The following is a 13541-nucleotide window of genomic DNA, read 5'->3' on the forward strand; positions in this document are numbered from 1 at the left end:
AGCTGTTTTGGGACTACAATTCCCATCATCCCTGATCACTGGTCCTGCTAGCTAGGGATGATGGAAGTTGTAGTCCCAAAACAGGTGAAGGGCCAAGTTTGGCCATGCCTGATCTAAACTATTGGCCTCTGCTGGTGAGGGCTGGGGCAACTTCACAGCTGAATGTCTTCAAGAATTGAGCATTCCTAAACATGACAGGGGGAAAAGGAGAAGGAAGCTTGGGACTGAGTGGTGGGGTAGGGCAGCCCTACCTCTGCTATAAAAGTGTAGTTCCAGCTTCTGTTGTTTCCACGTTGCGCAAGTCATTAGAACTGGAGAGCTCTAAATACAGTACCTGAAAAGATGGAAGACTTTTACAGACTGTTCAGCTTACTAACAACCTTGAAATTGCAGATTCTCTTCTTCCCCCTCGCCCTTTTCTGTAAGCAAGACCCTGTTCACATCGTTCAAACATGGCTCATCATCACTCTCATCGTTTTACTAGCTTTTACTATTGGTGAAGCTAAAGTGAGACTTCAAACAAACAAACAAACAAACACACACACACACACACACACACACACACACACACACACACACAAACTCGATTGCAAAATGTGCTGCTGGCTTTTTCAGTGCGTCAGGGCGTTTAAAAGGTTCTCTAGTGCCACCATTTGGGCACAGCAGGAAGCGATACCTAAAATTGGAGAAAACACTTTTATGCATTGTAATTGAATGTTGCAAGATTTGGAACTTTATTTGTTCACGGTTTCTAAACTCAAAAAGTCTGTTAGAAACTATGTATATGCTCAGATAAGCAAGTGTTGAAATTGTGAGAGAGACAAAGTGTGCTGCATTTGCTCTTCTTGCCTTTTTTTTGGTGGTGCATTCACTGCAGTTCTGTTCTGTTCTTGCACTTTCAGTTATGCTTTGATATATCTGGTTCAGCCTGATAGAGGTTCATTAAACACCTGAGCGTACCTGAACTTACTTTCTGGTTCACCACAGAACACAGAGCCAGTGTGGTGTAGTGGTTAAGAGCGGTAGACTCGTAATCTGGTGAACCGGGTTCGTGTCTCCGCTCCTCCACATGCAGCTGCTGGGTGACCTTGGGCCAGTCACACTTCTCTGAAGTCTCTCAGCCCCACTCACCTCACAGAGTGTTTCTTGTGGGGGAGGAAGGGAAAGGAGAATGTTAGCTGCTTTGAGACTCCTTCGGGTAGAGATAAAGCGGGATATCAAATCCAAACTCTTCTTCTCTTCGTCTTCTAAGCATGAGTGTGTACTACCTTTCCTTGGATTCTGGTCTGTTGTGCAGCTGCTGGTGGGAAGAGTTATCTGGCCTAATAATGTGGAACGGAAGAGAAAGCCGAATAACTTGATGTCAGAAACTGCAAGAGAACTTGGAGTAAACATAGCTAGGAAAGTACTGATAGCCCCATTATACAAGCTCGTCTTGCCCATATTCTGATTCTTTTCCTCACTGGCAAGTTACTGCTTTTAAAAAAACAAAACAAACAAACAAACAAACAAACAAAAAACACAGCCTGGTTTTTAAGAACATAGGTACCTTTTATTTCTTCCTCATTTGATTCTCAGGGACACGATATTATTTCAGAGTTGGCAGTAATAGTGGTGAGCTGCTGGTCATTTTCAGGCTTCCTTTGGGAGGGAAAGGAAGGAGACCTCTATCGCAGAGGGTCACAGCCAAGGAACGTGCTTTCCAGAGCTTGTTAAGCTTCCAGGATGCATTCTTTCTTGTTTGGCCTCACGCTACACTTGGCAAGGAGTCCTGCTTCAATCCTATCGCCATGGAGATGCAAACTCAACAAGGCTGTCAGACCAAGATAGTAAAAGAATAAAGGCCTGGTAAGGAAACATTTTTAAAAAAACTTCTTTTAAAAAAATAAATATTTATAAACGCTATTTTAAAATGGCAAAACCAGACAGTTATGTATGAGTATAAAAGAAACAGGATGACGCCAATATCTGTTGAAATTAAATTGGATGACCTTTTCTGAATGTTGTAACAACAACTGGAAGTATTCTGATGTACAAATTTGTTTTTATTATAAGAGCACTGAACTTATTGCAACTTATTTTATAGGTTGTAATCTTGTGCACTCCTGTTTACCTAGGAGTGAGCTCCACTGAACTCAATGGGGCTTACTTCTGAGTAGATATGTACAGAATTGTGCAGTTAAGAGAGTAAGAAAACCTTCATAGTCAGATCTTTATTTTCTCTCAGGCTAGATCCTTCTTTAATCCCTCAATTCAACCCATTCCAGCTTCAGGGATCTGATACCACTCTGGTGTTGTGGGAGTCTGTTCCCAAAACAGAGTCCCTTTGACCATTGTTTAGCCTTGAAACATTATTCAATACTTACTCAGAGGCTCTGCTGATTAACAAACAAGCATAGACAGAGCTGTGATAAGAACAACACACTCCCCCATCCAATATAATATTTATGAATTGTGCTAATTGGACAACATACATATCTGCTCCCAGAATGCATGTGATTAAAAATTGGAATTCTAGCAAGCTTTGGAATTTGTCATGAGACTACAGTGTAGGTTAAATAATTGTTATTGGGAGAGAGAAAGAGCCACATAATTAATTTTTTATGTAGTACCTCCCTTCTCTCTCTATTCTTTTAATTCCCAGTTCAAACCATATCCCTTCCATAAAGTGTTTTTGGTCTAAACACTTTAACCATCAACATAGCTAAAATTAAAAACAAGTACATTCAATTGTGCTAGCTCTCAGTACCCATCCTAAAGCTGTCCATTGACTCTAAGCTTAATATGGTAAATTTCTCAGGTCAGGTGGAATTCTGCTCTTCTGCTTATGCAAGTATAAAGAGTCACATATATGAATGCCTTTATAATAAATGATAATCTGAGGCATTCCCCACTTGCCCAAGCAGTGAGAACTAGTAGGAACAGCATTATCAGGGCTTATCTTCCTTTGGGGAACAGATAACTGGAAGCGAATGCCATATTGTAGTATTTGATTTACTTGCAGATATACACAAGTAGAGCATAAGTGGAAGAGTGTAGACCAGGTCTGGTCAACCTTTTTATGCCTACTACCCACTAATGCAAATTCTTGATGGTAAAAGGTCCTTACTGCCCACCAGTGCTTGATGGAAGGATTCAGCTTGCGCCGTAGAACCCCCTACCGCCCATCTAGAATCCTGAAACTGGGCGGTAGGGACCAGGTTGACAACCCCTGGTGTAGACAATACTGAGAGTTTGGATTTGATATCCCGCCTTTCACTCCCCTTCAGGAGTCTCAAAGCGGCTAACATTCTCCTTTCCCTTCCTCCCCCACAACAAACACTCTGTGAGGTGAGTGGGGCTGAGAGACTTCAAAGAAGTGTGACTGGCCCAAGGTCACCCAGCAGCTGCATGTGGAGGAGCGGAGACACGAACCCGGTTCCCCAGATTATGTGACTACCGCTCTTAACCACTACACCACACTGGGACCAATAGTATGACTTGGAATAAGGCAGCTTCCTATGTTCTTGTGATGAAGGCAAACAGTGTACACATTAAAAAAATTCCTTCCAGTAGCACCTTAGAGACCATCTAAGTTTGTTCTGGGTATGAGCTTTCGTGTGCATGCACACTTCTTCAGATACAAATTCTGAATTGAAGAATCTGAAAAAGTGTGCATGCACACGAAAGCTTATACCCAGAACAAACTTAGTTGGTATCTAAGGTGCTACTGGACATTTTATTTATTTTGACTGCGTCAAACCACTGTACCTGAATCTAGTACAGTGGTACCTCGGGTTAAGTACTTAATTCGTTCCAGAGGTCCGTTCTTAACCTGACACTGTTCTTAACCTGAAGCACCACTTTAGCTAATGGGGCCTCCTGCTGCCACTGTGCTGCCGGAGCACGATTTCTGTTCTTATCCTGAAGCAAAGTTCTTAACCCAAGGTACTATTTCTGGGTTTGCAGAGTCTGTAACCTGAAGCGTATGTAACCCGAGGTACCACTGTACACACATTGCTACCAGGGAGCTCTCAGAAAAGAGGCACACTGCTCCACAAGATACAGCCTGCTAGATTAAGCCAAAAGCCCATACATCCAGCATCCTGTTTTCATAAAGGTCAAGTAGGACTTGAGCACAACAGCACTCTTACATAACTCGATCATTTATGAACAGGTCTTAATACCAATCCTTGGGAGGGCTCCACTTTCAACATCCCTCCCATTGGGGGAACCATTTATTCCCACTCTCTGCTTCTTGTTTTTTTAAAAACCTTCTGCCTCACATCAAAATTTTGTTATGGCCTCTCTCTCACAGGCACCTCTCCAAATTCTGGGTGGTGGTGATTTTTTCTTTCCAAACACATTTAAAAGAGATCTGCATCAACAAACCCATCTTTTAACAATGAACTCCTGTAAAAAGACATCCACTGCACCATTAAGGGCTGTTAACATTCTTTTGTCAAACCCCACCCAAATGGAAATCAGGCTTTGCTTTTAAAAGAACCGCCTATACAGTAATCAGGTGGCAATCTAGCAACAAAATTATTGTGGATTGCTGAACTAGGCTCCCCCCCCCCCTTTTCTTAGATAGCTAGTGTTCATTATCCTTAAATAAAATATTCAGCTGAAAATAGTGGGTCATGTGTTGTTGTAGCTGGGGCTCTATGAGTGAATCACTAGGCTGCTGCTGAAATACTTCTATAGTAACTTTAAAAAGGTAAAGGTACCCCTGCCCGTACGGGCCAGTCGTGTCCGACTCTAGGGTTGTGCGCCCATCTCACTTAAGAGGCCGGGGGCCAGCGCTGTCCGGAGACACTTCTGGGTCACGTGGCCAGCGTGACGAAGCTGCTCTGGTGAGCCAGCACCAGCGCAGCACACGGAAACGCCGTTTACCTTCCCGCTAGAAAGCGGTACCTATTTATCTACTTGCACTTTAGGGGTGCTTTCGAACTGCTAGGTGGGCAGGAGCTGGGACCGAAAGACGGGAGCTCACCCCGCCGTGGGGATTCGAACCGCCGACCATGCGATTGGCAAGCCCTAGGTGCTGAGGATTTACCCACAGCACCTCCCGTGTAACTTTAGTACAGGGTTATATGGAACAATGTATAGAACTGTAGTATAGTTTTATCAGTGCACAGTGGTGCCCTGCAAGACGAATGCCTCGCAAGACGAAAAACCCGCTAGACGAAAGGGTTTTCCGTTTTTCGATGCGCTTCGCAAGACGAATTTCCCTATGGGCTTGCTTCACAAAACGAAAAAGTCTTGCGATTTTTGTCGCTCCCCCCCTTTTTCTAAGCCGCTAAGCCGCTAATAGCCTTTTAGCCGCTAAGCTGCTAAGCCTTTAATAGCCGCTAAACCGCTAATAGCGCTAAGCCACTAATAGGCTTGCTTCGCAAGACGAAAAAACCGCTAGACGAAGAGACTCGCGGAACGGATTAATTTCGTCTTGCGAGGCACCACTGTATATGGCAAAGTATCAGCATAATGCATTTATAGCCCAATCATATGCATATTTTTAAAAATAATAATAATTCTATATCATCTTTCAACAACAAGGGTTTAAGGCATCTTACAACAATTCTAAAATACATTTTCCAATAAAATCTCAGCAACAACACACGTAACAGAGAGCCGAAAGAAACAGGTGCCATCAGCACCAGAAACTGTTAGGGTAGAAGAATAACCAAGGCAGTGTACACACACCATACATGGCTCCCCGCAAAGGAACCTGGGAATTTTTGTTTACTTTTCACAGAGTTACAATTCCCAGCACCATTTATAAAAACTACAGTTCCCAACATTATTTGGAGTAAACCACATTCTTTAAATATATGGTGTGCATGCAGCCAGTGATGAGCACTGAATGGTGAAACAGGAATGCCTTCATTGCTCATCTTAACGCCCAGACAGAAGGATCCAGTTGGGCTTCCCAAGGGAAGGAGAATACCGTAGCTGTGTTGCTGCTACCAGGAAGACCATTGACTTCAATGGCCCTATCTCAGCCTAACTCAGGAAAAGGGAAGAATGAAGCTAAGAGTCAATTAGGATTAACAGGGAATACATCTTTTTTTGGGGCGCGGGGGAGGGGGATTAAATAAGAGGTGAAGCTCTCATACTGTTTATCTTTGATTAGGAAACTAAGCACCGATTTAGTTGTGGTGGCTTTCGTTCCTGGCCAGGCTGGTGTGTTGCATCAATTCCCTGCTCCCTTGCAGATCTGCGTTTCCCACCTGCAGCGCAGAAGGAATGCAACAAGGTCAGGAGACCCCTGCAAAGCGCGCTGGTTCTAGAAAGCCCAGCAGTTCTTGGCTTATGACCTCACGGGATTCTTGGAACGTTTGGACCAACTGCCTTTTGGGCCAGCAACAGAAGTTTTGAATGCTACTTGAGGGGGAAGCGCTGCACAACTCTGCGGCATTGAGAAGAGGCAGCAGTTCCTCAACATGCCTCGGGATGGGAAGAGTCCAGGAATGGCCTTTCCCAAGGTACCAAAGGAGGTAGAAGAAGAAGAAGATGATGATGTAGACTGGAGCATGGGTGACCCCTTTGAGACCTTGGAGAAACTCCAAGGTCTCTCCGATGGGGAGAAGGGGGAGAAGGCCATGCTCCGCTCACGGCTCCATGAGCAGTCCCAGCTGATCTGCATCCTCAAGAAGCGAGCGGACGAGCAGCTCTTGCGCTGCAAGGCTCTGGAGGAGATCAACATGGACCTGGAGGAACAGAGGATGGCGGATGCTATGCAGCTGGAGAACCAGACGCGGCGCGTGCAGCAGCTGGAAGAGCGCTTCATGGATCTGGCTGCCAACCACGAGGACATGATCCACTTCAAGGACGAGCACAAGAGGCAGAACCTGCAGCTGAGGGAAGAGAACCACCGATTGCGTGTGGAGAACCAGAACCTCTTCTGCCAGGCTTTAGAAGAGAAAGAGGCCGAGGTGGCCCAGCTCACTTCTGAGCTTAAGAAACTCTTGGATGAAACGAAGTCCTTAAAGGAACGTTACGAACAGGACAGCCGCCGAGCCCAAGAGCGAGAGAAGGAACTTTTGGAAGTCCACCAGCAGGAAGCCAAATCTAAGGCTGAGGAAATCAAGTCGCTGAGAAGCCGGCTGGGTATCCTGGAGGAGAAACACAGCCACGTTACGGAGGAACTGCAGCAAGCGGAAAAGAAGCTAAGAGAGGTGGACTGCACCTTGCAAGCCAAGGTGGAGAAGCTGACCAAGGAGAAGGAGGAGCTGCTAAGCTTGGCGATGGACAGAGGCAAGGTGCTGCAGGACAAGCAAAGGGAGATTGCGGAGCTGGAGAAGAAGGCGGAAGAGATGGAGAAAGCCAAGCAGGCGGCGGAGCTGCGCTTTGAGACGGAGGCTGTAGCAGTGGACTGCAACCTCCGGGTGCGAGACCTGCGGAGGCGGCTGGATGGCACCCAGCAAGCCTACACTGAGCTCCGGATGCATTTTGAAGCGTACAAGAAGCACAGCACAGAGTTGCTTACGAAAGAGAAAGAATTAAATACCAAACTCCGACATTTCATAGCGTAAGCCTTTGCTGTCAGCTTTGCTCCTAACAGACCTACAGCCTTTGAGAAAATAAAATAATCTTTTACCAGATCATTTCCCCCCCTATTTTAGATACCAGTTTTAAGATAATTTTGTTTAGAGTAGGAAGGCGACCATTCTTAGGTTGCTGAGATTGAGATATGTATTTTTTGGATGTATTTTTTTCCAGTCGCCATGGCAAAAAGCGACTAATAAATATAATAATTAATAGAAATACGGTAATAATTGCAGTGGCATCAATTGGGCTTACTACTGGATGGAACTGGTAAGGACTAAGAAGCAAATGATTACAAGCAACAGGTATATAAATATAAATCGGTAATTGAGCTTTTTTGTTGTTGTTGAGGTTTTTTTTTTTTTTTGCCAAAGTTGTAGTTGAGGTTTCTTTTCTTTTCTGCAAAATCTAAAAAAGAAAACGAAGTTTTTCAGATATTTTTAAGGAAATTCGCCAAAATCTAGACTTCCGATATGGGTTGCCATACATCTGGATTGTACCTGACATTCAGTGGTTATTATCCCCCCCCCCCAATCTGGACACTGTTTTCCGGCAATGCCTGGAAAATTCTGGACGTTTGACAGCCCTATAAATAGTAGTAGTAGCAGTTATATAAGAATAGGATGTCTCTTTTTTTTCCATGGGAGAAATGTGAAAGGGTATCTGCACCCACCTACAGCTCCTTGAAAGGAAATGTTGCATGTAGAAATGCAATAAATAAATGAAAAAAACTGAGTTCCGTGGGGGGGCAAGGAGAGATACAAAATAAAATAAATTATTATTATTATTATTATTATTATTATTATTATTATTATTATTATTATTAATTGACTTTATACACCGCCCTATACCGCGAGATATAAAATAAAATAATAATAATAATGGCTAAATACAAGCGAGCATAAACAAGGCCCATCATTTACAAGACCCAGCCCTGTGCAGAATCCCCTCGCCTTTAAAGCTCCCGCTCTGAGGTAAACGGGAGGGCGAGGAGGTAGGTGCCGCCTCCGCCATTTTCTGCCCCTCGAGGGAGCGCCTTCGAGCCAGTGCGCAGGCGCCAACCGCCCGGGCCCGCCTTCTCCGCCATTAACGGCCCGGCGGAGTCGCGAGGCGGGCTAGCTTCCTCATCTTCCCTCGGAGGCGCGGAAGGCGAGCGGGGGAAGAAACAGCCGCGCTTTCTCGCTGAGGCGGAGACGCAGCAGCCCAGGCGGCGGGGAGGGCTGGGACTGAGGCGGCGGCGGTTGCGGCGGTAGCTGGGGCCTGCCCGCCGCCGCCATTATGCGCCACAGCCTGGCCCAGCTGTTGGCCAGTTCGTCGGCCTGCCCATCCCCGAGCAAAGGGCCTCCTCCTCCCGCCAGGAGCGGCAGCCGGGCCGAGGCGGGCGACGAAGCCGCGCCGCCGCGCCGGGAGGACAGCGACGATTCTTCTTCCCTCGAGGAGGCGGGTGGCGCCGAGCTGCTCTTCCCGGCGGGCCTGGAGCTGGAGTTGGACGACTGGCTGGAGGCGGCGGTGGTGGCGACCGAGAACCGGCCGGGCTGGTTGGCGAGTCCGGAGCGGGCCTGCGCGGAGACTGAGGAGGAGGAGCAGCAGCAACCGAAGCAGCAGCAGCAGAGGCCGCAGCCGCAGGGCCGTCGCCCCGCGCGGCCAGCGGGGAGCAGCCGCCTGAAGGCCGCGGCCGCGGCTCGCCTGAACCGCCAGCGGAAGAAGCAGTACGTGATGGGCCTGGAGAGCCGCCTGCAAGGCCTGGCGGCCGAGAACCGCGGCCTCCGCGACCGCAACCGCGGCCTGTGCCGCCGCCTGCGCGACCTGGAGAGGGAGACCAGCTACCTGCGCGCCGTGCTGGCCAACCAGAGCGCCCTGGGGAGGCTCCTCAGCCGCTTGGCCGGCGACGGCAGAGTGGGGCTCCGCATCAGCAGCAGCGGCCTGGTCGATGACGGGGCGGCGGCCGTGCTGGAGGCCAGGCCGGCCTACGAGGCCAGCGGCGACCACGACTACGCCCTGCCGGTGGTGCCCGAGGGAGGCGAGCGCAAGAGGGCGGCTTCCCCCAGCGCCGGCGGCATCTGCCTGCACGTGGATCGCGACCAGGTTTCGGTGGAGTTCTGCTCGGCTTGCGCCCGGCGGGCGGCGGTGGGCTCTGCTTTGGGGGCGGCGGCCGCCTCGCCTCCCTCCACCGCCGACTCCTACTCCTACTCTGCCCTCGCCTCCAAAATGTAGGGTCAAGTATTCCGCTTCTTCTTCGCTCCTAACTACGCAGAACATAACATTTTTTTGTCTCGGGGTGCCTGCCCGCGATCGCCCAGGGGGTGTGTGCTTTATAGTGGAGGAGGCAGTCAGAGGACAGAGCGGAAGAGAGAGGGAGGAAAGCAAGCCGCAGCAAGCAGACATAAATGCGCAGCGCACAAACGGGGGGTATAGTCAGAAAACTGGCATGTTCCTTCCTTCCCTTCCGTAGCAGAGAGTTAAAAAAAAACCGCAGACCTTCGCGTGCGTGTGAACAGGACGGATCGATGCCGGGGTGCCTGTTTGGCCGTGTTGTAAACAGAGGACCCGTTTTTAAGGCACACAATGGTCAGGACATCTCTCACAATGGCACGCAGATGGCACAGTTCGAGACTGCCAGGTGGTTTTGGTAAAAAAAAAAAAAGACAAAAAATGATTGCCTGAAATGGCGGCACCTGGTGTTGGTTGCCAGTAAAAATAATGCTCTGTCTGGCAGATAAAAATCTAGCCTGCATTTCTGGGAATTGTAAACGTTGACCTCCTCACTGGACAGACTTAAGAGCAGAATAGTAATACAGTGCAGCAGGTAGTTTAAAACATGCATGTGAAATTATATCGCATCTGTTATACATTACTATTAAACTTCTCTGACAGTTTCTCTTTTAGGTGGTTGCCCTGCCAGGCTCCGTTGTGTAGGGGTTAAAAGAACAGTCGCTTTCCACCTCGCAACCTGGTAAGGATCCCTATATTCCCATAATGTGGTATCAGACAACTTTGCATTGATGCTTACTCTGGGGTTTCTTATTACTTGGTCTGGACCAGTCTTTAGAAGAGTTCAGAAGCCCTGGAGACATTTTGTAGAATCAGTTGATCCTGATTGAGCAACTTGCAATTTAATGGTTAGTCAAGCTGCATTGCCTTTTCCAGTCATTCATTATTTTTGGAAAGGCTTTATCAGGACAGATGTTATTTTATGCAGAGTTTTTACAGAGTAGGTGAAGTTTTCAAAAACAGGTGCTGCTTAAATGTATGTTTGGCCATACATTTGATTGTGGAGAAAGGGGGATGAAAACCAGTCTACTAATTAAGATGGTGAAGATGAACTTTTTAAGGTACAAATAAGCCCCATATATTCATCTCTGATGTTGCATTTCACCAGTGAAATAAGGCTCTAACTCAGCCTTTCCCAACCTTGGGTTCCCACTTGTTGTTGGACTGCAACTCCCATCATCCATAGCCAGCAGGGGCAGCAGATAGGGATGATGGGAGTGATAGTCCAACATCTGGGAACTCAAGGTTGAGAAAGGCTGCTGCTTACTATTGCATCTATGCTTAAACTCCCAAACTCCTCACTATTATCTTCCCATGTTGGCTAGGGGTAGGACATGTCCAAATAAAAGTACCAAGATCCTGACATAGTTGGGTACTTTCTAGCTTACTAATTAAGAATGTAAATGAGAACAATAATTTTGCAAGCAGGAGTGCTCAACCATACTGACCCTTTGCACTGTTACATACAGTTTGAAGACTGCACTGCATGAATATTACTAAACACTTATCTATTCCAAAAAATTAAGTCTTCTATCACAGCCCAGTGGAATTAGTTTTCATGATTAAGGCACATACAGGTCTCTTAAATTGTTGTAGCAAAATGAAATTGGCATATCAATCTGATGTGTTCCTAAGGAGAGAAAAAATAGGTGAACAAATGTTCATCTTCATAATGTTCCTGCAACTGTCCGTGTCTAGGGTTGAGGAAAAGTTTTTGTTGTCAAACACCTTCAACTTTTTCTGTTGTATTAAAATGGTTAATACTTTAATTTCTGTAAATTGGGGAAATAAGGGGTGTGAAAATGTAAAGTGGGGTTCCACAAAGAATGTTAAATTTGGAAAAGGTATGCCTCCTAAAGGAGGCGTCTCCATATTATTTTTGTTCTCTTGGTATTTGTGTGGAATACTTCCTGTTAAACTCATAATCAGTTATCAGAATCGGGAGTTAATTTGAGTACAAGGAGATACGATTCTTTGTGAAACCTCACTGTTTAATAAAGTATATGTGTATTTAGCATCCTTGTTTTTCTTTATGCTGAAGTGGATACAGCTGTCATGGGGCAGAAGAGACGGGACCAGCTGCTGGCACACTTCCTGCTTTATTTTAAAAGGTAGTATGATTAAAAAGGGGGAAAGGTAACAGGGCTTTTGCAGCATTTTACTTTAAAACAACACTGCAAAATTATGTGAATGTTTTGAATAATACAGTCTATCAAGAAAATGAGTATAATACTAATGTGAAAAGTAACGGTGTGAAAAAGCACTTGTTCTCCTACATCAATTTCCTCCTTATTCTCAGTCAATTGTCTAAATTATTTGAAGTACATCCTTTCAGCATAGCAGAGACCATGAGCCTCGCCTGAACTATAAATTCATTTATATGGCTGTTCATGTTTTGGGTTATATTTGTAGTGCAGGTGTATTTCTTACCTGCCTATCTCTGAACTATACAGAGTGGCTGGCATCCCTTTTCTGGGGGAAATTGCAGCCCAACACAGGACAAATCTATATACTGGTACATATCTTGGGTTAGTCCCCATATACCAGTTGCTGTAAATGAGTGCAATCTTGGAAAGTCCTCTAGCTATTCATAACCCATGCTAGATGGCATGGGAGCATAACACCTGAAATTGTATACTAATCAATTTTAAATTATACTCTTATTCAGCATTCTGTGTTTATAATGGAAGCAGTACATTATATACAGTCCCATTAATGCTCCTTATGACCTAGTGCTGCTGTTTTTCAAAAGCTAGGGTCAACATCCCCTCCTTTTTGTTGCTAGTACCTTTCCAGTTGAAAGGCCACAATTGGCTGTCACTGTGCTGCATAGTTTCTGAAGTTGATGCATTTTTACAATTGCTTTTCACAATAGACATTTTTGTTAATGTGGTATTTCTGTGAAAGCAGACATTCTCTCTTTTAATTTTGTATTATTGAAATACTTTGTTAGATAAAAAACATTCTGGGTAGTTGATCTACCTTGTGTGTCATTGCCCCTTGAAGAATAAGCTGTTGCATCTGTATACAAAGGGAGTGGCTGCTTGTTTTTCAACAAGGCAAATGACACACTTGCTTAGCAAAAATCTCAAAAATATGACTGCAGGGATTTTAGTGCCTATTGAAGCATGTTGAAGCCAAATAAAATTGCAAACCTTTTTTTCTTGCTAATCGGTTGAGTATTGTTGAATATTTTTTTGAAATTGAAGCCTTGAATAATAGTACTTGAAATATGTGTGAATGTTTCTGTGTAACTAGTTGTGTCATACCTATGAGAACACAGTGTCCTAATAAAAAAAATGTGTTGATCTTCCAGTTACAGGCTCAAAGGATTTTTTTAATCTTATGTTATAAATTTTTAATTTCATTGAATGGCTTTTTAAATGTTGACTGGTGTGACATAGTTGGAAAATAGTTGGTGTGATATCAAAGCAGCGTTGTGGTTTATGCAGCTCATTTCTTGCTGTAGTTGGGGTTGGATTAATGCTGCTGTTCAGAGCATTTTCTATATATGACCAGTGATACACTGGCTATGTTAAGAGTTGCTGATGTAGGGTTATTAACCAGAGTTTGCAGTAATGTAGAAAATCACTTACCATGTATTTTATTCACATCCTCTTGCTCAGGTCATTAAGAGGTCATATTACATTTAGCTCTGCACATATAAGATAATCGTGTCCAAAAAGCATCCTCACTTTGTGCTTTCCAAGAGTCTTTAAAATACTTATGTCAGCAAACCT

The 13541-nt window shown here is 45.4% G+C and overlaps 2 protein-coding genes and 1 long non-coding RNA gene across 4 annotated transcripts; 2 read left to right on the forward strand and 1 right to left on the reverse strand.

Annotated features, from left to right (window-relative positions):
- Positions 1-1258: 1258 nt before the first annotated feature.
- LOC308588831 lies at positions 1259-6235 on the reverse strand. Of its 2 annotated transcripts, none has more exons than XR_014008905.1 (3): positions 6044-6127; positions 1507-1813; positions 1259-1473 (listed from the first exon to the last, which is right to left on the reverse strand). It is a non-coding gene; the product is annotated as an uncharacterized lncRNA (long non-coding RNA). The 2 variants fall into 2 exon arrangements; XR_014008906.1 differs by having other exon boundaries at positions 1263-1473; positions 6099-6235.
- A 188-nt stretch (positions 6236-6423) lies between these two features.
- On the forward strand, positions 6424-7586 carry CCDC89 (coiled-coil domain containing 89). The gene has a single exon (XM_081197437.1). The coding sequence runs from the start codon at positions 6426-6428 to the stop codon at positions 7515-7517; it is 1092 nt and encodes a 363-aa protein (XP_081053563.1). The 5' UTR covers positions 6424-6425; the 3' UTR covers positions 7518-7586.
- A 980-nt stretch (positions 7587-8566) lies between these two features.
- On the forward strand, positions 8567-13116 carry CREBZF (CREB/ATF bZIP transcription factor). The gene is made up of 3 exons (XM_081199391.1): positions 8567-9740; positions 10405-10483; positions 11843-13116. The coding sequence occupies exons 1-2, from the start codon at positions 8809-8811 to the stop codon at positions 10451-10453; spliced, it is 981 nt and encodes a 326-aa protein (XP_081055517.1). The 5' UTR covers positions 8567-8808; the 3' UTR covers positions 10454-10483; positions 11843-13116.
- The last annotated feature ends 425 nt before the right edge of the window (positions 13117-13541 follow it).

This window comes from Podarcis bocagei (genome assembly GCF_964188305.1).
Source record: "Podarcis bocagei genome assembly, chromosome: 6".
NCBI classification, from domain to species: Eukaryota; Metazoa; Chordata; class Lepidosauria; order Squamata; family Lacertidae; genus Podarcis; species Podarcis bocagei.

Excerpts from the sequence above, each read along its gene's own strand:
- CCDC89 (XM_081197437.1), top strand. The coding sequence starts at position 6,426 with ATGCCTCGGGATGGGAAGAGTCCAGGAATGGCCTTTCCCAAGGTACCA.
- CREBZF (XM_081199391.1), top strand. The coding sequence starts at position 8,809 with ATGCGCCACAGCCTGGCCCAGCTGTTGGCCAGTTCGTCGGCCTGCCCA. Across the intron at positions 9,741-10,404 it reads TCTGCCCTCGCCTCCAAAAT|TTTCTCTTTTAGGTGGTTGC; the intron begins GTAGGGTCAAGT and ends CTTCTCTGACAG.